The sequence below is a fragment of the Helianthus annuus genome, chromosome 3, assembly GCF_002127325.2.
Source record: "Helianthus annuus cultivar XRQ/B chromosome 3, HanXRQr2.0-SUNRISE, whole genome shotgun sequence".
Lineage (NCBI taxonomy): Eukaryota > Viridiplantae > Streptophyta > Magnoliopsida > Asterales > Asteraceae > Helianthus > Helianthus annuus.
The window spans coordinates 153,091,461-153,112,123 of NC_035435.2; the positions used below are offsets into that span (position 1 = coordinate 153,091,461).

The 20,663-nt window shown below is 33.6% G+C and overlaps 1 protein-coding gene across 2 annotated transcripts; it reads right to left on the reverse strand.

Moving 5' to 3' along the window:
• Positions 1 to 494: 494 nt before the first annotated feature.
• On the reverse strand, positions 495 to 8,872 carry LOC110930106 (protein ENHANCED DISEASE RESISTANCE 2). 2 transcript variants are annotated; one of them, XR_004888627.1, is made up of 25 exons: positions 8,515 to 8,872; positions 8,022 to 8,412; positions 7,813 to 7,887; positions 6,976 to 7,029; positions 6,668 to 6,733; positions 6,443 to 6,546; positions 6,272 to 6,339; positions 6,092 to 6,205; positions 5,960 to 6,000; positions 5,768 to 5,868; positions 5,579 to 5,674; positions 5,261 to 5,325; positions 5,100 to 5,171; positions 4,849 to 5,004; positions 4,548 to 4,762; positions 4,434 to 4,467; positions 4,201 to 4,355; positions 3,996 to 4,097; positions 3,829 to 3,873; positions 3,612 to 3,752; positions 3,369 to 3,464; positions 3,174 to 3,275; positions 1,079 to 1,208; positions 905 to 956; positions 495 to 825 (listed from the first exon to the last, which is right to left on the reverse strand). XR_004888627.1 is itself a non-coding variant. In XM_035987601.1 (23 exons), exons 2-23 carry the CDS (start codon positions 8,163 to 8,165, stop codon positions 1,098 to 1,100), a joined length of 2,157 nt encoding a protein of 718 aa, XP_035843494.1. In that variant the 5' UTR covers positions 8,166 to 8,412; positions 8,515 to 8,679; the 3' UTR covers positions 1,077 to 1,097. The 2 variants fall into 2 exon arrangements, 1 of the variants encoding a protein (XP_035843494.1); XM_035987601.1 differs by lacking the exons at positions 495 to 825; positions 905 to 956 and having other exon boundaries at positions 1,077 to 1,208; positions 8,515 to 8,679.
• Between the last annotated feature and the right edge of the window lie 11,791 nt (positions 8,873 to 20,663).

The following is a 20,663-nucleotide window of genomic DNA, read 5'->3' on the forward strand; positions in this document are numbered from 1 at the left end:
AACAAGGCTTAAGCCCGAGGCGGAACTAAAAAACAAATATAAAAATTATACATCTTATAAACTTAATAATACTAACTAAATTCATCATCAAAATCATCAAAAACAAACAAAAAAAAGACATAAATTGCTTGAAATTGACACAAAAGTCAAAAACAAATATAAAAAACCCCTGAGGCGCCTCAGCCCTTTTGAGGCGCATGTACAATAGAAACCCACCCCCTGAGGCGCCTCAGAATCGGTTTTTGGGCGTCTCGCCTCAAGACGCACGCCTCAACAGTTTTTTAAAACCATATACCGTATAACTATACAAACACCCGAACAATATATATACCGTATAACTATACAACCCTCCATTTTACCAAAAATATTTTCCTTCCAAATTCAAATCCATATAACTATACAAACACCCGAACAATATATATATATATATACCCGTATAACCATATGAACACCCGAACAATGGTTATACAGGTTGTATATGCATGAACTTAAAATGATGAACTTTCTCAACATTCTAACGAGTCAAGAACTTTTGATCTACTAACTTTCACAGCTATGTACCGAGTGTGGTATAAATAAATACAAATTTCAGATTCATTATTATTTTCATACAGAAATGGATCAAAACCTATAAAGTTCAAGACTAACCTTTTCTGGGTGTGTGTGTGGCTGGGGGCGGTCACGCAAGGTAAGAAAACTGTCAGCACTTACAAGTGTATCTTGAAAGTATTGAAATGAATTTGGTCTATGAAAGCAAAAGTCATGTTCCAGCTTCTGATGTTCATTATCTTTAAAGTAATTACTTTACATTGTCCACTCAGTTTGCTGCCAATAGAACCAAAAACAGGTTATGAAACGACATACGAACTTAAAACTTCTAAAAGTAAAGAAAATTTGACTCTACCTGCTGGCCTGCAAGTCTGTTGCTGCTAGATTTCAGGACAATCTTTATGTACCTAAAATTTGGATAAACCTCGAAAATAAATTTACTCTGCTGATAATAAAAAACCCCCGAATATATTGCTATACTGTGAGGATAAAAAACCCCAATCGATTTTGAAGCTAGACTGGAACAAACCGCGTTAAAGCAAATCAGTTTATGGTTCTGGATCTGGTTCCAATTTGGGAACAATTGCAGACTTTAGCTCTAGATGGGAAACTCTAACAGCACCTATAAGTCGCTCTGGCAATTCATCGGTTGTGTTTGCCTGAAAGAAAAAAGGAAATGAACAACTGAGGGCTAATTATATTGGTTATAATAAAAATCATATTTTCCATTAATCCTGCCTGTGTTACATATCAATAGGTATTAGATACTGTGTGCTTGGTTGCTTTTGCAAAGTTGCCAAATACTACATATAGTTTTAGATGATACGGCCACTAGAACAAAGTAAGCATTAAACAATCACGATGTCATTTATGGATGGAAATATGTTGGGCCTATACCATAGCCAAGTTATATGACCCCAATAATTATTTGCAGTAGGTACATATATCAGAGTATGAAAAATTTATAGCCCATTGACTGATTTGGCCCACCCAAAGGCAAAATCCTGGCTATGCCACTGTTCGTCGGGGCCGATCCAAAAACAAATTATAGCTTACATTATTTTTTATTTTGTAAAAATACAACCTTTTTTAAGAAAGAAATTTTGAACTTCGGAAGACTCAACCCATTTGGCCCATGTTCTTTTCAGTAAAGTTATTTATCAAAATGTGTATTTGACAGGCAGACCGGTAACACCTCGAAATTTCCAACGTAAAATTTATTGATATTACAATTTACACTAGAAAAAGACAGGAAACAGTGAACTATTTGAGAAATTCAAGGATAAAGTTTGTAAATATCGTAGTATTGGCAAATTCAAAATGAAAGAAATTTGAAATTAAGTGCCAAAGGGGTATATGAGGCTATGAGCATAATCAGGGACCAATTTCGGTCAAATGCTTGCAAACAACACAAAGAACTCTTGGAATTTCGACACTGACACCAAATTATTGCTTCAACATTTTTAATACCACTATTAGAAATTTTTACATAAATCAAATCATGTTTTGAAATGAAACACTGAAGAATGGCAATATTGTTAAAATTGACAACTTCTACAAATTGTGACCTAAAAGTGCTTTCGACCAATTAAAGGGTCATTTAAGCTATAATTATAGTTCTAATCAGTCAAAAATACATACCGATGTATGTTTAAAAGGTTAGGTGGAGAATTTGAACTAAAAGTGGAATTTTGGTGAAAATGGGTTTAAGATGGGTCAACGTGTTAAAAACCCAAAGCATTGGTCAATTGTACTATTAACCCATCAATAGGATGTTATGCCAACCAGCTGAACGAGGATTGGTTGATAAGAAGTTGCATGTACGAATGCTTGTATGTGAAAATTTTGTAATTTTAAGAAACTAGCAAAAAAGTTGAAGAAGTTGGGAACTTAGCTTTGATCAAGGTGAGTACAGGGATTTACAAAACTGAATCACACATAAAAATATCTTTTAAATAGAAGTCTTAAGAGTTAAAAACTTTGATAATTAATTTACAATTCGAATTGCGTTATATTGTAATTTAATGAAAATGATAATGTTTGATCATTAGTATGTTGTATGTCCATTGTATAAGAAACCAAGTACTAGCTATTCAAATAAAAAAAAACTTTTGAATGAGGGACACGGGACACGGCTATGTGTAATTTTCCGGTCTTTTTGAAAACTTTTGAGTGAAAATACACAACAATGTAATATAAAATCACATGGCCTTGTTTGTTTGATATAGTGCCTGATTTTGAGACCGTTAATGGGTTTACTAACTTATTTAGGTATTTAACCCTCTATGTATTCACTTAGTATTTCTTTAAGCGCGTGTAATGTGTGGTTTCAATTCAAGTAGCAAATCTGCATAGAATCGTGGTAAGAATCCGAGGAGAACTATAACATTATCTCATTACTTATTATATATATTGTAATGTATTTTAAAATTTGGCTTTGGAGTTAACTTCATACACCCTTAATTGAAAAGAAACTTGTATTTGAAATCCATGATGGTAAAATTTGTTTGAGATGATAAGTTTCTTGTGAATGTCTTTTAGAAGTCTTCTGATATATTTAAATTAAAGGTCAACGCACTTTATAAAAAATGATGTTAGATGTAGGGTGTTAGACTTAGACATACCTGTACAAGGAAAGCCATGTCAACCACGAGGCTAGTGATAACACCAACTACAAGACCCAAGACTCCATTAGCCACAGTAGAAGAACCAATGTCCACATCAACCTGCCAAGTCAGAAAAACAAATTCCACATGCTCAAACGTATTTGTCTATTTGTCAATACGCATTAGAATAAAAAAACAAAAAAGGAATATTACTTCTAAGTAATTGGCACCACGGATATAGTTGCAGTCAACCGCTTTTCCCAAAAGACAAGGAGTGCTTCCAACACTCTGCCTCACTATCCAGGACCCCTGCCATATTCACCAGTATGTCAGAAAATGATTACATCATAGTACAGGTGGCACAATGGTCGGGTTGGGTAACATGTAAGGACATACTATTATAAGAATATTGTGTATATATGAATACAACGATTTAAATAATTGATCAAACACTACCTTAGGGACTGATGGTATGAGTTTCATCCTACTATTGCGAAACTCATCATCACCATCAACAAACCGTTGCAAGAGAGAGCCCTCTGCTAATTCCTTGGTCACAAAGTAGAAAACCATGCTGTAGTTGGTTGAACCAGGTACCTATAGTAATAGAATGTTATTATTTTAACAAAACAACATGTAAATTATAAAAATTTGACATGTTTAGACAGCTTACCTGAAGATTAAACACTAAGCAAAAATGTCCTTTTTGAGAGGCAACCTAAAGATAAATGCCAAATATATAAGAATAAATAACACACACAAAAACTATTTTACGTGGTTATACATTTTAGAAATTCAACCTTAACCAAAATAAGTAATTACTATAATTTAAAAACATACTTGTGCGGCACAACCCGGGCGTCTAGCAACATGGTCCATTCGCTTGGTATCTTTAAACCAGTCAACAGCAACAAGATCCATAAGCGGTTTGCCTCCAGGCATCTTTAATCATGTTTAACAAGAATTAGAAAGGAAGCAAGAGATATTGGAAAAATATTTAAAAACTAAAAAAACATAAATGTGATGGAATCAAGTGGTAATAGACCTTCGACTTATCATAGCAAAAGCGCTTGCTACGAAGTTTAAAATTGTTTCCATCAGAAATTCTCCAACAATCACGGCTATTTTCGTTATCATCTCGCCGAAGATTACCCGAAAAAAGAGATAAATCAATTTCAACAACAGGTTCTTCTTCAAAGGCTACAAATATGTAAATTGCATCATAAGTAAACTGTAAAATTCAGAATATATGATATATTTTCTTATATTTCAACTTACCGGTGCGTTTGGTCTCCTGCTCAATGGCATACGCCTGAATGTTTAACAAAATAAGAATAAGCTATAATGTTAAAACTTAAAACAATAAAAAAGATGATGTAACCCGTTTACCACCTCTTCATCAGGGATTTGGAAATCTTCATCTTCATCTGAGTATTCATCCATCATTTTCGCAGCATTATCAAGAGATTGACTTCGATTATGAACAGATGTCAAATTGATCTTTTGTGACTTTTTTGTAGGGACAGAACGCGATGCCATATTAACCATAACAGGAATTCTAGGTGGAGCAATCCTTTCATCAGTTTGAGCAAAATATTCCCGCAGGCCTATTATCAACAATCAAATTAAAAAATAAACGACTCATTCAAAAAAATTCAGTTTTAGTTATTTATATGATATACATGCAACTCACCAGCAACACTATTTAACATCTGTAGCAAGCAATGTTGCTGAAACGATGAAACATAACCCACACCCCATCCCTTTAAATCAATTTGCATAAGATGCTGAACCTGTGTCCTGGGCCGTCCATTTCGGGGTTTCAAAGGCGAAATATTAAACCCTCCACCTAAATTACATATATTACAAAAATTACAACTGTAATTATGTCATCAATCTGAAGAACCTAAAACTTTATTTAGCTACAAAAGGGAAAGATTTTACTCTCAATATGAGCGCGCACATATCCAGGTTGTGGACCACAGTTCTCATGCTCCCTTGAGCAAAATAGTACAACTGCAGATAACAAACATACCTCAACATTTAAAAGATGAATAAACTTGAAAAAACTAAGCAATATATACTTGGAATAAGTATGCACTAACCATAACTCCCGTCATCATTTCGGCGCCAATACCGTACATAACAAAGGTCGCGTGGCCACACAAATCTGAAACAGAAACCAACACATAAATTGTTATTTTGGACTTCAAATAGTTCAGAATTGACCTTTGATATCTAGTGTTGTTGAAACCAACAGCATTATTTATTGATAAATGAACTTCTGAGCATCATATTTCTATAAGTGTTATTGTTTAACTCGTCATCAGTTACAATTATCGAAATTTGGAACATGTGTAAGTGCGGCTTTCGCAAACTACATAACCTAGAAAAACACACGCACTAAGAGCAAGAATGTATACGTGGGGAACCAATCGAGCTGAAGCCGGTGATATAGAATTGCTGTATGTCCATCAACCTCCTCAACCAAGCTACCATCTTGAAAACTACAATCCCACCTGCACAATAGGGAATCAAGAAACAAACAATAAGACATAAATAAAAAACAGAAATACGTATTTAGAAATATTATATTACAAAAGAAAGCTTACTCAGAGCGTGTTCCATCCATGCTCATTACAAGCTCAAATATTTCTTCACAGCTGGCTTCCACAACACCAACAGCCTTCATAGCCCTACTACAGCTCTTTGGCTGCAATGATAACAATAAAACTTAGACGTTATTCTGTTAATTGTGTATATTATCCTACGAGTGGTGGGATGAATAAGAAAATAACTCATACAAGGAAGTCAACTTCTAGAAGCTCTTCGAAGATACGAAGTCCTGCATGCAATTTTACATCATAGAAATAGTAAATGATACAGATTTCCCATTAACTAAAATTTCAAAGTTCTTTGAAGGAACAAGAAAAAACCATTTTGGCATTGAAGAAGCCGCCAATGTTTCCTTGAAAATGCTTGATTGTTGGTATTCTGGCTTGCCAATGTTGAACTTTCTTGGGTCCAGTCCAGAATAGATTCAGGAGGGCCTATCAAAAGATATTAAATATTAAATAAGTAAAAAAACAAGTAAAAGGAGGAAGAAAACCAATCACCATTTCCAATGGTTGTTCTTCGCATCAAACTTGGCCGTGAATCTTCTTCATCTTCAGCTGCACTGTACCTACAAATCAAGGAGTAATATATAAGAAGATAAAATAACCATGTAATACGAAAAGGTTAAAAACTAAGTGATAAAGCGCAAACTACATATGAATTTTACTTACTGGCTTTCTTGATCTGATGAAGAAGCATTTCTTCCACTATCCATCCCAGACTTATATTCAAAAGAAACGTATTTATTCCCATTGGCAACTAGTGACTCCTGATGCTGAAAATTGTTGAGAAGACATTAGCTTTCACAAGGACATAGGTAAAAGATTACAAACATTTGACAAAAGATGAGAAAAAATTGTGTGCTAACAATGATATTAGTTTGTAAAAAGATATACCTGATCAATAACAGACTCAATTTTTTCTTTCCAGATAAGTGCCTCCTGGATGTTAAAAGCTGCCATCTAAAACAAGAAGAACAGTTTTATATGAAATTCTGAACAAAAATAAAATAAGTTGCATCCTTTAATAATACAACTTTAAAACCAACAAAACACCAAAAGACATTCCATTTTTCAAGGGAAGATAAAAGTAAAATATGTTTAATAACAAAATATCAAGTCTTCAGAACCGGTAGAGATGAAACAGAATTGGCAAAAACAGAGGAAACTTATGCTAGTTAAAAAGGCAGATAAAGTTCGTGTACCGTAATCCGATGGTATTTCTCCTTCTTGTTGTAAATCGATAAAACATAAACCATCTGTTGCAAAAAAGAATACGTTAAGTAACATCAACATAATGGGCCAATAAAGCTGAAAGAAAGTATTACATGTTCCATCATTTAAATAAAGTGCAAAAAAATGGATTGCAATCACATTATACTAAGAATCTAAACAAACATCAGAAGAGAATATATACCAAAAATATCATGTGGACTTAAGGAGAGGGTAACAATGACGCATGCATATGTGTGTTTATGTATGCATAACCTTGAAGACCAAAGGTACTGCCTACAATTGTTTATGTTTATACTTTCGGCTTTTCAGAACATGTTGATTTCATTTATGTAGGCAATATCTTTTGTCATCAAGGTTATGCATACCTAAACATACACATGTATTCATCAGAACTCTTCTTACGAAATAAACAATCAAACCAAAAATTGTACGTATGTAGAGTTCTGATCATAATTTAAGCCCTTTGGATCATATATAATGAAGAAACATACTTTCGAATTTTCAGAACACGCAAATTTTCAGTCACAGTTTACAAAAACAGGTGCTTATTACGACAATTAACACCAAAAAGGCATCCAGTGACCATCAATTCATGAATATCACCAGAAACCACTTTCATTAATATCAGTATTTGACTTCATTACTGTTAATTTGACTCTCTTCACATATTTGTCATTCTCCGTATCTCTATATTAACCAGTGATATCAACACATGCATTATTAAAATATCAGGTCATACACTTTCAAGTTCCAAACAACATATGAACTATAAAACAATCAACAAGATTGACTAAAAGGATGCTCACATGTCCATGCTGAGTCTTCAACCCTCTGTCCTCAACTCTACAGTTGCCATCAATAACCAGCGTTTTAATCGGAACCTATCGGAAAACAAATAACACATTAATCCTCACTCAATGTTGCTGCTATCCAAAACAAATGACAATATACAAATCACATACTACAGAAATAATCACTAACTAGCATAAAACTATACATAATAACTAACAATTACCACATTATCTTGAGGCTTCCTCTTGTAATAAGCAAGCAACCTTGACTCAAGAACAAAATACCTCATATGTATAAACGATCTTCCAATCTTCCTCCTCCCATATCTCACCATCCATCCTTCATACACCACTTTCGAATTCGACATCTCAATATCCTCACCAAAATCAACCACTCATTAACCCTAGAAACCCTAATTCAACTTCCAAAAGTCAAAATCAGTCAATCCTCACCAAATCAATCACTCATTAACCCTAGAAACCCTAATTCAACTTCCAAAAGTCAAAATCAGTCAATCAATCTCAACAAAGTGAACAAACTCACTTCAAAAACCTAAATCCACCACACCGATGTAACAAATCTTAACTTCACCGATTCAATCGCGTAGATTGAACCTGCAAAATTGAAATTAAAGTGAAAATAAATAAATAAACGAAATTATGCATAAAATTGTAAAATAGTTGTGTTTAAGTAGGTGACGTAGGGATGACGTGTACCGGTGTGAGAAATAGGAGAGAATGAAGATGTGATCGGTGAGATTTTCCGGTGAGTGTAGAGAGAGAGGGATGTTGGCCGGCAGGTAGAATTGGTGCCGGTGGTATTGTTTTAGAGAGAGAGTGATGAGAGAGAAACAGTGGGATCATCAACGGCAGGAGAATTCTGACTAAATTGTTGAATTTTAAAATTGATAAAAATTTGAAAGATTGAAGTAGGCCAACTGGAAAAATAAAAAAAAATGAGAAAATGAAAAATCCGTCTAGTCTTTTTCAAGTTTCACAAACTTTGATATTGTTGTCTTATTTTGGTGGCATTGACTCATGACTACTTTAGAGAATGGAGATCTTTGTTTTTTTTTCTTTTTCTTTCTACAGTAAGGAAACATGTGTCAATCAGAGGCGGACCTAATGTAATACCGGTCGTAGCACGGGCTACGGCTCAACTTTGTACCGGTAGTGTAAAATTTCATTTTGTTTTCGATTTTTTATACAAAGGACACCCCTAAACAACTACGAGGACACCCCTAAAAATTTTAAGCCCAAATTGCAGTTGTAAATAATAAGCCCGAATCAGTTTATATAGCCCAACCAATTGTTATTAAAGCCCAGTTATGAAGTGCTTACATTCAATAATGAAGATTGTAAATAATAAGCTCAACCAATTGTTATTAAAGCCCAGTTATAATGTTATATGTTAGCCCAAACCAGTTATAATGTTATATGGTAAAAAACTCGAGTTTGTTTTCAGGGCTGACCCTGAGAATTCGTGTACCCTGTTCGAGCTCGAAAAAATGTGCCCTTAGGCCTTAACGAAATTGGGTATTTGGCTCACTAAAGGTCTAAACCTAATGCCAAAGGGGTTAATAACTAATCTAAACCATAAGAATAGTTTTGCAAGGGGGTCTATCTTGGTGTTTGTATGAGTGTACCCTATTAAAAAAATATTTTACATATACATATCGGGGTTTTTCATAAAAAATGTGCCCCTTGAAATATCGGGCCCTGGCCGGTGGTCCTCCCCGCCCACCCACAGGGCCGGCCATGTTTGTTTTTAGCGGTTGCAACCGCAACCGTTGAAAGATGTTTTTCGAAATTGAAGCTTGCCAAGACGGATTTACGCAATCGAATGAGCCCGGAATTTTTGAACAATGTTGTGGTTTGTGCGGTCGAAAAGGATTTTTTACATGAAGTAAAAGACGACGATGTGATAAAACGATTTCAAGATTTAAAAAACTGAAGAAGGCAAATCTATTAGGTATTTGTTTTTCTTTATTTATTTATTTATTGTCGTTTTTTTTTAATATTGTATTATTGCACGATGATTTTTTTTTTTTTGGATACCCCTGAGTTAACGTTCTAGTTCCGCCACTGGTGTCAATCATCGTGACATCAGGAGTTGTGATTAAGGCTGACTACTCGACCGCTGTCAGCCCACAGTAGAATAATCGGTAAAACCTCGCCTCCCATTCAAGACGAACCGGTGCTATCCGTATTCGCCCTTCACCTGGATATCGCAGAAAATAAGGGAGAGAGTGGGAGTCGAACCTGGGCCACAAAGAACATCAAGTCTTTCCGCAGCCATTCCACCACTAACTCATTAGCAATGGAGATCTTTGTTAATCATTTGTTATTGTTATTACTAGTGATTGATTTTGAAATTTATTGCATTAACGTTATGGATGTTGATATTCACACACTCCTCCCTTCTATATCTCTCTATATCTACATAGATATATAGAGAGAGAGAGAGAGATAGAGTGAAAATGATGTAAAAGAATAAGATTTAGGGGGTGTGGGAATAGAACCACCCTAACGTTATAGATATGTATATGGTGTTTAATCAATCACGTCAATCCATCGATCATATTATATACAAGCGTATATCATTTTTAAACGGTTGTATATCATCATTGTGGATGTCTTCTATGGGTGTATACCGTACAATGCCTTATATGGGCATACACGCTAACATACAATGCTATATATGAGTAGTAGAACATCAAATTGTGAAACTAGTCCAAGTCTTATACTAAGAGTATTAAATTTACTCCAACATCATTCAGAAGAGAATTTCGTCTTTACTGTTAAAATATAGTTTTTCCAACGTATTTATTAAGAATTGGTGTGTAAATGTTACATGAAAATTTTAAACAAATTCTAGACATTATGATAAAAAAAAATACGAAAACTATTCATAAACTTCAAATATCCTAAACGAGAATATGGTTCAGATAAGATAACTGGATAATGAAACACAAACTTCTTGTTCTCTCTCCCCCTCTCGATCTCAATTGAACCAAAAAGAATCGTGACATTGCCGTAAATAAGTTCCAAATTTTGATCAATTGTTGCACTTAAAAGACGCTAATTGTTGTTATATGATAGTTAGAAGTAGATATGAGTGTGTTCATTATCTTCTTTTAGTATTAATCTGAATAGTGTATATGAAAATTAGTTGCAACTGATTTGCAATTGACAAATAATAATGTAAAACTGATTGGGGATATATGAACATGAAAGTGTTGAAAGTATCAAATGTCAAAAATAGATAGCTTTAATATTTAACATGAAACTATCGAAAGTATCAAATGTCAAAAAATAGAGAACTTTAATATTCACACATTAAGATAATATAAAAAAAATACATTTTAAAAACAAATCAATAGTATTTAAAAACACATTTTAAAAAAATACAAATATGATTACAAAATTAACATAAGATCTATAAAAAAATCAAAATGAAAAAATAATGAAACTTTAAGTAGTTAAAATCTATCATTACCAAATTAATATTCAAGAATCCAACACAATCTTTTATTCCACCAATCGATTCTAAATTAGGGGAAAAGTAGAATCTAAAAGAAAGTGCCAATCACGATAAAAGGAACCTTCACATTCTCCACCACTCGTAACGGCATATGAATATTTTTGGTATTAATCATATTTGTGGAGGAGATTCTCTTTCTTTAAATCCATCTATTATCGACAAATTGCAAATATAACAGCATCTACTTTTAACAAGTTTTAGGTTGTAATTTAATGTTTTAGAAACCACATCTTTATTTTATAATATATTTTGTTGTATTCTTAAATTATTTGTCCAGAAAAATAATTAACAAAAAATATTTTTGGATGTATTGACCGTTGGTTCCGATTGTCTGTGTGATGCATAAAAATCTTAAATAGTACAAATTAAAAATCTAATCTGTATGTCATTAAAACGTCATTAAAAGTCACTTATTTTTTTAAGAAAGTATTTCATCTTATTTATTATTTTATTAATTACTTTTCAATTCAATTTATTTATTTCTTCTTTATTTTTTTGTTTGGGAACGGTATTTTTCAAATTTTGTTAAACAATCAATCGTATCATTACAACATAAATAGCCACAACGAGGTTCTCGTGTAGGGGCAGTATGGTTTTCGGGCGAAGGTCAGTTTATGCGGCGGCCAGACCCGATAGAACATCGCGTTCGTAGACGGGGCTGACGGAGGATTGTCTTTGACAAAAACCCGATAATCACTAAGTCCTGTACATAGAAAGTCACCCTTCAAAAAACATTCAGTCGTAGTTAATTAAATATTAGAGGGTCACCTTAAGAATGCATGTCCATATATCTTTACATTTATTCTCATTTCACAGCAAGACGTAATAATCATAATAATGCAATTTGTCATCCCTTTTCAACAAATATTTGTCATAAACAACACTTAAACGATTAATTATGTGAACATTACAAACTTTAAACTTTAAAAGCACATTAAAATAGTTTCATGTTTCTTTTGTTTATTCAAGCACATTAATTATGACCATTAAGTCATGGGTTTGATTCCCACAAAGAGGGTTTTTCCTAGATTTATTGGGTTTCCTTCTGAATTGGTGTATAGGCATTATTGCCTAGTGGAGATGGATATGATCGGGTGGTTCTGCTGGTAGCACGATGATACTCCAGTGGTCAGTCAGCGATCCAAATTTGCCGTTAAAAAAAAGAGTAAACTTCAATTTTACCCCCCTGAGGTTAGGGGTCATTGGCACCCTTACCCCCCCCCCCCAAGGAAATAATTGCAATTTTACCCCCCATTGTTCACCGTTATGTCGCAACCTTACCCTCCGGCCTTAGTCAACGGTAGTTTGACCCTTATAGGTAAGGGTATTTTGGTAATCTTACCCTATATTTATTATTATTATTTTTATTTATAAAATCAAATTATCATCATCATCTTCAAATAACACCTGTTCAACATTCTTCAACACCACCCACCAATCTTTACCGCCCAGCTCCACCTGTTCAACACCCTTGAAACACCACAACTCCATCTTCAACCACCGCCACACCACCATTCCCACAACAGTTCACCACCACAAGCACCATCAGAACACTCTACAACCACCCAACACCGCTGCTTACTCTGATCACCACTATCCACTTCCACCCTGCCACCACCTACAACACCGAGAACCAACACCCACAATGATCAAACAAAACCCCAATCTCCAAAATCAAAAACCCTAAAAAATAACAACAAAAAAATCAAAAACCCATAAGTTCTTAAACTCGATTGACAATAACCTGTGAAAAATTATCAAGATTATCCATGGCAACCGCCTTGTAACCGGTGGTGAAACAATCTGAACGATAGTATCGTTTTGCTGGTGATTGTGGTAGAGTGGAATTGCAGGAGGACCAGAGCTTGTACTTGCGGTGTTCATCTTTTCAGCTGCAAGGAATAGTTTCAATGGAATGATCATATACAACAACAACCAGATGTAATTTATTATCGATAGTAATTTCAAGCATGAAGCAACAGTTTTGTTCCTTATGAATGGATTTTTCAAGGGTTTCGACATGAAGGTATTCATGTGAAGCCATGTCAAATAAAGCAAATCGTATCTTTTGCAATTTCTCTCCCAATCACTGAAACAAAATCTGCGTGTTATTATTTCCCCTTCTGTTTTGGTTATGTTGCCAAAACTCAACAGGTTTACCTCGATTTAGCTTTTAACTATTAAGTACTATCACTTTCGCAGGGCAAGGCAACTAACCAGATTAACAGATTATAATCTCAGTTAGGATTTGTCGACTTATGACTTATAAAATGGTCCCCATATACCAGTGCTCTGTTTATGTGCTCTAATCCTCCACTCACACAGCCTGAATGATTTTATTTGCTATTAGTTTAGATGGTGCTATAGTTTATTGTGAATGATATCCTTACTGATTATGTGTTTGTTATCGGTTTTTATAAGATTTGTAATTGTTAATTAGGTTTTTGAGAGAGAGGGGGGGGGAGAGAGATAAATCTGGAAGAGAGAGAAAGAGTGGGCTGGAGGTGGTTGAGGGTGGTGGCTGTGGGTGGCAGTGGTGGTGAATGGCGGTGGCAGTGGTGGCAGGGGGTAATATCACAGAGTGCACAAAACACAGGGGTAATATGAAAGGGCATTATAGTCATTTCAAGTTATAGTCAACAGATTAGTCAACAAATTTGAGGCCGGGGGGTAAGGTTGCGACATAACAGTGAATAGAGGGGGGTAAAATTGCAATTATTTCCTTAGGGGGGTAAGGGTGCCAATGACCTCTAACCTCATGGGCTAAAATTGCAGTTTACTCAAAAAAAAATTGTAAAATTCAACTATTAATATCATGTAACTTATCTGGGATCCACCAAATCCCTTTGGCGTATAAAGTTGTTTCAATAAACACCTATGACCTAACTATAAACAAAACACCTAACTGACAGAATATATGGTTGCATTAAGTCTCTATGATTACTCTAATTTTGATGTAACTAGTTATTTTAACAGTCGCCGTGTTGCGGCGAACTTATTTTCTTATTTAGTCTGTGTTTATATGTGTTTGAAATTATTACGAGCGCGTTGCATACGGAACCACTGACAAGAATAAAAAGAAAATGTAGAAAAAACACTAAAAAATAACCGAAAGAAAATCAACTAAAAAAGTTGTATGGTAATGATGTTGTTCGGTAGAAACCCGTAGTTAGAGATGAGCAAATAGTAATGGGTACCAGTACCGAATTTCCTGAACTGAAAGATCCTAAGTACCAGTTCAGTACCGACTTTTGGCGTTCCTGGTGCCGGTTCGCTACCGGTTTTTACCTTCATATACCGGTACCGTAACCGGTATTTTCGGTACCAATACCGATTCGGTATCAGTTGCCACCAAGCTCATCCCTACCCCTGAAACTAAAAAAAAAGTTGTACGATACCGTTGTTATTCGTACGGTACCCGTGATCAGGGATGAGCAAATGGTACTGGGTAGCAGTACCAAATTTGTCGAACTGAAAGATTATAAAACTCAATCCGGTACCGACTTTTGGCTGGTGCTGGTTTTTACCTTCATGTACCGAACCGATATTTTCGATACAAGTATCGGTTGATACCAAGCTTATTAAACTTAAAAAGTAAAGAAAATAACAAATATTAGAATATTAAAATAATAAAACCAAAAAAACTGTATATAATATTTAATTACATTATATTATAATATATTAAAGATACTATATTTTATTACATTATAATATATTAAAGTTACTGTCGATTACATTATGTTTTTAATATAAGGATAATAAAGTTACTAAAATTTAGTAAGGGTGAAAGGAGTATGTGCGGTAAGTGGGTTGTGGTATAGGCAGGGGCAGTCTGTGGGCCGGGGTCTTCGGACCCCAACGTTTTTAAAAATTGTAGTAGAATTGGTATACTAATTTTCTAAAGGACCCCATCAAAATAATAAGAAGGACCCATTACAATAACATGAAAGCTGGTGGAGTGGTATTTCACCTTGTATATTATCAATCAGAACCTGAGTTCGTGTCTACCAAGCCCATGTTTTATGTTTTCCTTTTATTAAAACTAGTTTACAAACCCGTGTATCACACAAGTTGAATGATGAAAAAATGTAAATTATAAACTTGTGTATAATCTTTATTAATGAAATGACTTATTAGATAAAATAGTAAAACAAAAGAGTTGTTATATTTTCAGCTATTCAAAATAATCTTCTAAGTTTTCACTTCTTTCTTGAGATACTACAATCCATCTTATTATGACTTAAAAGAAGTAACACTAAAAAAAAATAATGATCTTAAAATTGAAAGTATTTTTAAAAATAATTATAAGTTATGAGGGTACGATAAATGAATTGTAATTAAATTATACTATGTATATTACTGATATAATAAATACTTTGGCATAAACACTATTTTTGGATATATTGACCAGGAGACGAGATATGAATATCATCATAGTATAGAAAATGTAACACCCCAAAAACGGATTTGGTAATCAAACCACGTTAATATTAAAGAGCGGATAAAATACCGTTAGTGATAAAAACTAACCCGGTAAACATTAAGATTTAATTAAATAAACCTAATGTTAAATAAAAGATAGATGAATGCCTTTTAGAATAAAGTTTATAAAAGGCCCGAGACTATCGGTACATGATCTAAGTCAGGTTGTAGCATCCCCGAAACTTAGTAAATTAAATTATCATGTTTATTGATAATTGACGGGAAGTAGGCAACTAGGAATAGTTAACCTAGTTGATTATTCGTATTGTTAAGTGATAGATATTGAATTATATCCACTTATAATTGAAATCTTAAACTTGAGGGACCAAAGTTATCAAAAAGGAAACTTGTGTTTTAAAAACAAAAATTTAGACATAACACACACATTGTGTGTGTGTGTGTATGTCGATCATCAGGAGGTGGAGACAAGGGGAAACCCTTGTTCATCCAAGATCATCAAAATTGAAGGGGAAATTGGAGCTCAAACTCATGCATGAACATGAATTAACGATTACCTAAACTAGGGGGTCATAAGGTATGTTTAAAAACCTAGATTGGTGAAAGTCTTAACTTGAGACAAGTAGAATACTTGCAATTGGATTGTTAGATTATGATCCAAAGATAAAATTGAGTGTATATGCATGCTTAATTTCGTTAGACATAATGAAATTATGCAACATTTGATGTAAGAATTACTTGTAAGTGATTAACAAGTAGATTATGAAGTGGGTTTATAATATTATTAAGTTGATGATATACTTATGTTTAAAATCATCATGGATGGTAGTAATAGGAAGATACTTGAACAATTTATGAGTTTGAGTATATGTTCATAGTTGCCATGAAATGGGTTTTGCATGATACGACGAAATTGATGTTATATTCATGTTAATAGATGCTTGAAATCATCATGTGTATCTAAATGTTTAAAGTCTTTGACTAAGTTTGATGTTCGGGTAGATTTCATACATATGATGCAATGGGTTGTTTTGTTGTGACAACCCGAACTTTCGAGGTTTGTACTGTTTTAACTCGTGATTTTTTTAACTTTCAATGATTCGTCCATTCCACGTCTTGGAGCGAATAACGTGTTTGTATGTTAGTTGGGCCGTCACTACTAGAAAATATGTCTAATGCAACTTTTTAGATGCAACTTTTTTGATATAAGTTGCATTTGCCTCTAATTGCAACTTTGTTGAACAGAAAGGTTGCATTAGAAAATCTAATGCAACCTTTTTCGTAAAAAGTTGCAAAATGATATTGGATTTGCAACCTTTTATTAAAATAGTTGCAAATTTGACTAAAAATGCAACTTTTTTTATTCGAAAAGGTGCATTAAAAAAATTTTAATGTAACTTTTATTTTAAAGGTTGCATCCAAATGTACTAGGCACCCGTAGGTGAAACGACGCTATGCACAATGGGTTAAGAGGCGTCATTACTTTTCTGTTTTTATATGTATAATATGTTACCAAAAGACTAGGGATTGCAAAGTGGTTGAACGAATGGGGCCAAAAACTTTTATAACATATTTATATATTTTATATATAGTTTTTTCTCAACAAATGCCTATAATTAAATTTAGAAGTTAAAATCAAATATATTTTATAAATTTAGATGTATATAATGTTAGTTAAGTTAAAAAAAAAATTCATTTTCCTTTATATCTCTTATTAATTAATTTTCATTGCCCCCCAAGATTTCACTTTTCCCTCTTAATCTAAAATCTCAAACTTTGTATTTACCTTGTTTCCCTCTACCATTCGGTTTCTTAAGCTCCCGCTTCTTCCCTTCCCATGTCCCTGCCCTAGAATCCCTTTTCTGAAACATTTAGAAAGGCACACAAAAATAAAGAAATGAGCGTAACGAAGTATGTCATGTGCAAGGACAACCTTAAGGTTTTGGAAGTAAAGCCCTAGGATCCAAATATTCTTAGATCTACACTACGTCAGGGTTTATACTTCAAATTTACAATTGATTTGAAGTCTTGGCCAATCTTTCATTAACAGGTATGTACAATTAAATGCGTGATAGGATTCAGAATTAGTAATTTGCCTTTAATTAGATTGTGAAATTGTTGATTCAAGTAAGTATAATTTGATTTTAAAATGTGTAGGTTTGTTAGTTAGTGAAGTTTGCAATGTGTTAGAAATTTAGTGAAAATGAGTTTTTCACTAAATATTTTGGACATGAATAATATTTATATATGTGTTGTATAAATAATTATTTATGGGTTTGTGTTCAAACTATGTCCAAATAGAGCTAAGATGAATGAGATATCGAAGCTTGAAGTTGTATGTTTGGAACAAACAAATATGAGAAAAATGGATTGAGATTTGTCATCTTGTCCCACATAGGTGGATAGACAAAACTTAAAGTGGTATATAAGGAGGAGCACTCCTTGAAGGCAAACACTAGTGGGGACCAAAGGGTGCACCGCACCTGCACATATGCGCGCGTGATGTGGGCTATAAGCCCAATGTGGTGCGCTTTGAACTTCGCACACCGCCTTTGTATTTTTGTCCATGAGCGCGTGGTCAGATACATGGCGGGTCCGCTTATGGCGCACCCTTGGGTAGCGTAGGCGGATGCCTTGGCATGACGCATGGCACACGTCATTGGCTATGGCGAAGACTGCAAGTGGCACGCAAGTATGGATGGTGCATAACCAGGTGGCATCCTGGTATGCATAGTGGCATCCAATTAGCGCATGGCGCAAGAAGGTGTGTCTCCGCGGAAGCGTAGTGCAGGCTCAACTAAGGCGCGCCTGCATGCGCGTTCGACTGGTTAAACCAGTCTACTTACTAGAGAGTTAATGTTAGACGGTTTCCACTAGTGCCATAAGTTGAATGGCATTTCTTTTTACTACCACTTAATATCCATTAAGTTAGAGTTTAACCCTTTTTTATTACAAGATTAATTATCTTGTTAATTACAAGATTAATGATCTTGTTAATTACAAGATTAATGATCTTGTTTATGTCACCATTAAGAGGGTTGAATGAGTCTATGCATCTAATTATAAAATGAATATGGTTTATTCATTTGTGTAGAAGAAGAAAAATAGACACAACAAATTGGTCTTTTGTTCCTTGAAAATTTAGAGAGGAGCACTCTCTAAATTATTCTTTTCTCAACTTCATATTTTCCTAATTGTGTGAACACCAAATTATACCCGGTGCTATCTCGGGCATGAGAGTCATCTCCGGCAGTACACATACTGTTCCGGTTGTTGTACACTGGGAGACAGACCGTCTGAGAGGAGGTGCGGAATCTGTTTTAAGGGAAGCGTGTTGAACACGTGCCTCAACCAAAAACCGTCAACAATTTTGCTTGTCTTGTAGCGGAGTTTTGATCTCGTAGATGCGGTTGAAGTTTTCCAAAGACATTGGCTTTGAATCAAGATTGGTACAATTATATTGTATTTTATATTCGTTTATTTAATTTTTGTAACCGATATTGTACTAGTCGAATTTCCCACAAATAACGAGAGTCTCGTTATTATATATTTTGTAATACATTTTATAAAAAGTGAACCTAGTTCCTACAATCTTAAAACAGACTTTCGTGAAGATTGTTGCTACAATCTTAAATCCCTTCTCTACGAGGATTTAGGTTCACGAAAGTTAAAATATTTAATGGAATTTTTGTTAAAATCTTGAAAATATTTTTTTGGGAAATATTTATTTAGTACAATGAGTCGGATTAATTTTATGATTGGAGTACAATCTTTAATCCGAATACCGGGTTGCAATACGACTGTTTTGATTCAGGTTTTACAGTTCATGGATTTTTGTTCGTGTTTAGATAAACCGAACCATATACAAAATAATATGTATTTCAATATGTTTTGAAATACTAAAATTTTCTAATGAGCGTATTAGAAAAATATATTTTGTAACCCCATACAAAAATGTTTGTAACATTTTATTTATTTATTACAAACATGTTATAAACTTTAATTGGTATATTAATATTGGTTTAAATGTCTTGAAACACATATATTTTCTAATGAGTGTATTAGAAAGTAATTTTTTTTTATAAAATTACAAGTTTTAAAACATTAATGTATTCTAACAAGCGTGTTAGAAATAATTATTTTGAATAATAATAAGTTTTAAAACATCTATATGTTCTAACGAGCGTGTTAGGAACAATGTTTTAAAGACGGTTGGATATTCTAACGAGCGTGTTAGAAACAATAGTTTAAAAACATTTAGATTTTCTAACGGGCATGTTAGAAAAGATTATTATTACAAATAATTGTTAAACGAGCGTGTTTGAAACAATTATTTTGGATAATAAGAAATCTTGAAATGGATTCGTATTTTTTTTATTTCTAATGAGCGTATTAGAAATAGTTTTTTATAAACTTCAAAACAAAAATTGTAATAAGTTATTTCTAATGAGCGTGTTAGAAATGATTTAACGACTTTGACAATTTTTAATATTTCTAACGAGCGGGTTAGAAAACGTTTATTTTATATATGCCAAAAACGGCTTATGGAAATAAATGATCATTTAATTCTAACAAGTGTGTTAGAATTTTATAGAATAATAAGGTTTAATATCATCTATTATATCTAATGAGCGTGTTAGATACGATGATTTTGTAAACCGAACTACTTAAAAGACGATCAGATTTTCTAACGAGTGTGTTAGAAAAGATTTTTGTTGCAAATAATTATTAACAAGTGAGTTGGAAACAATTTATGGATAATAATTAACCTTGTAACGGTTTCGTCTGTACCTTTAAATTTCTAACAATTAAGTTAGAAACGTTTTTTTTTACATAAATGTTAAAACGGTTTCGTATTTGTTTATTTCTAATGAGCGTATTA

What these genes read in the sequence shown, in the direction of transcription:
- LOC110930106 (XM_035987601.1), bottom strand. Translation starts at nt 8,165, where the DNA reads ATGTCGAATTCGAAAGTGGTGTATGAAGGATGGATGGTGAGATATGGG. An exon ending in ATGGATGGAACACGCTCTGA is followed by an intron (nt 5,675 to 5,767) that starts GTAAGCTTTCTT and finishes CCTATTGTGCAG; the next exon opens with GTGGGATTGTAGTTTTCAAG. An exon ending in CAGCTCGATTGGTTCCCCAC is followed by an intron (nt 5,326 to 5,578) that starts GTATACATTCTT and finishes TTTCTGTTTCAG; the next exon opens with ATTTGTGTGGCCACGCGACC.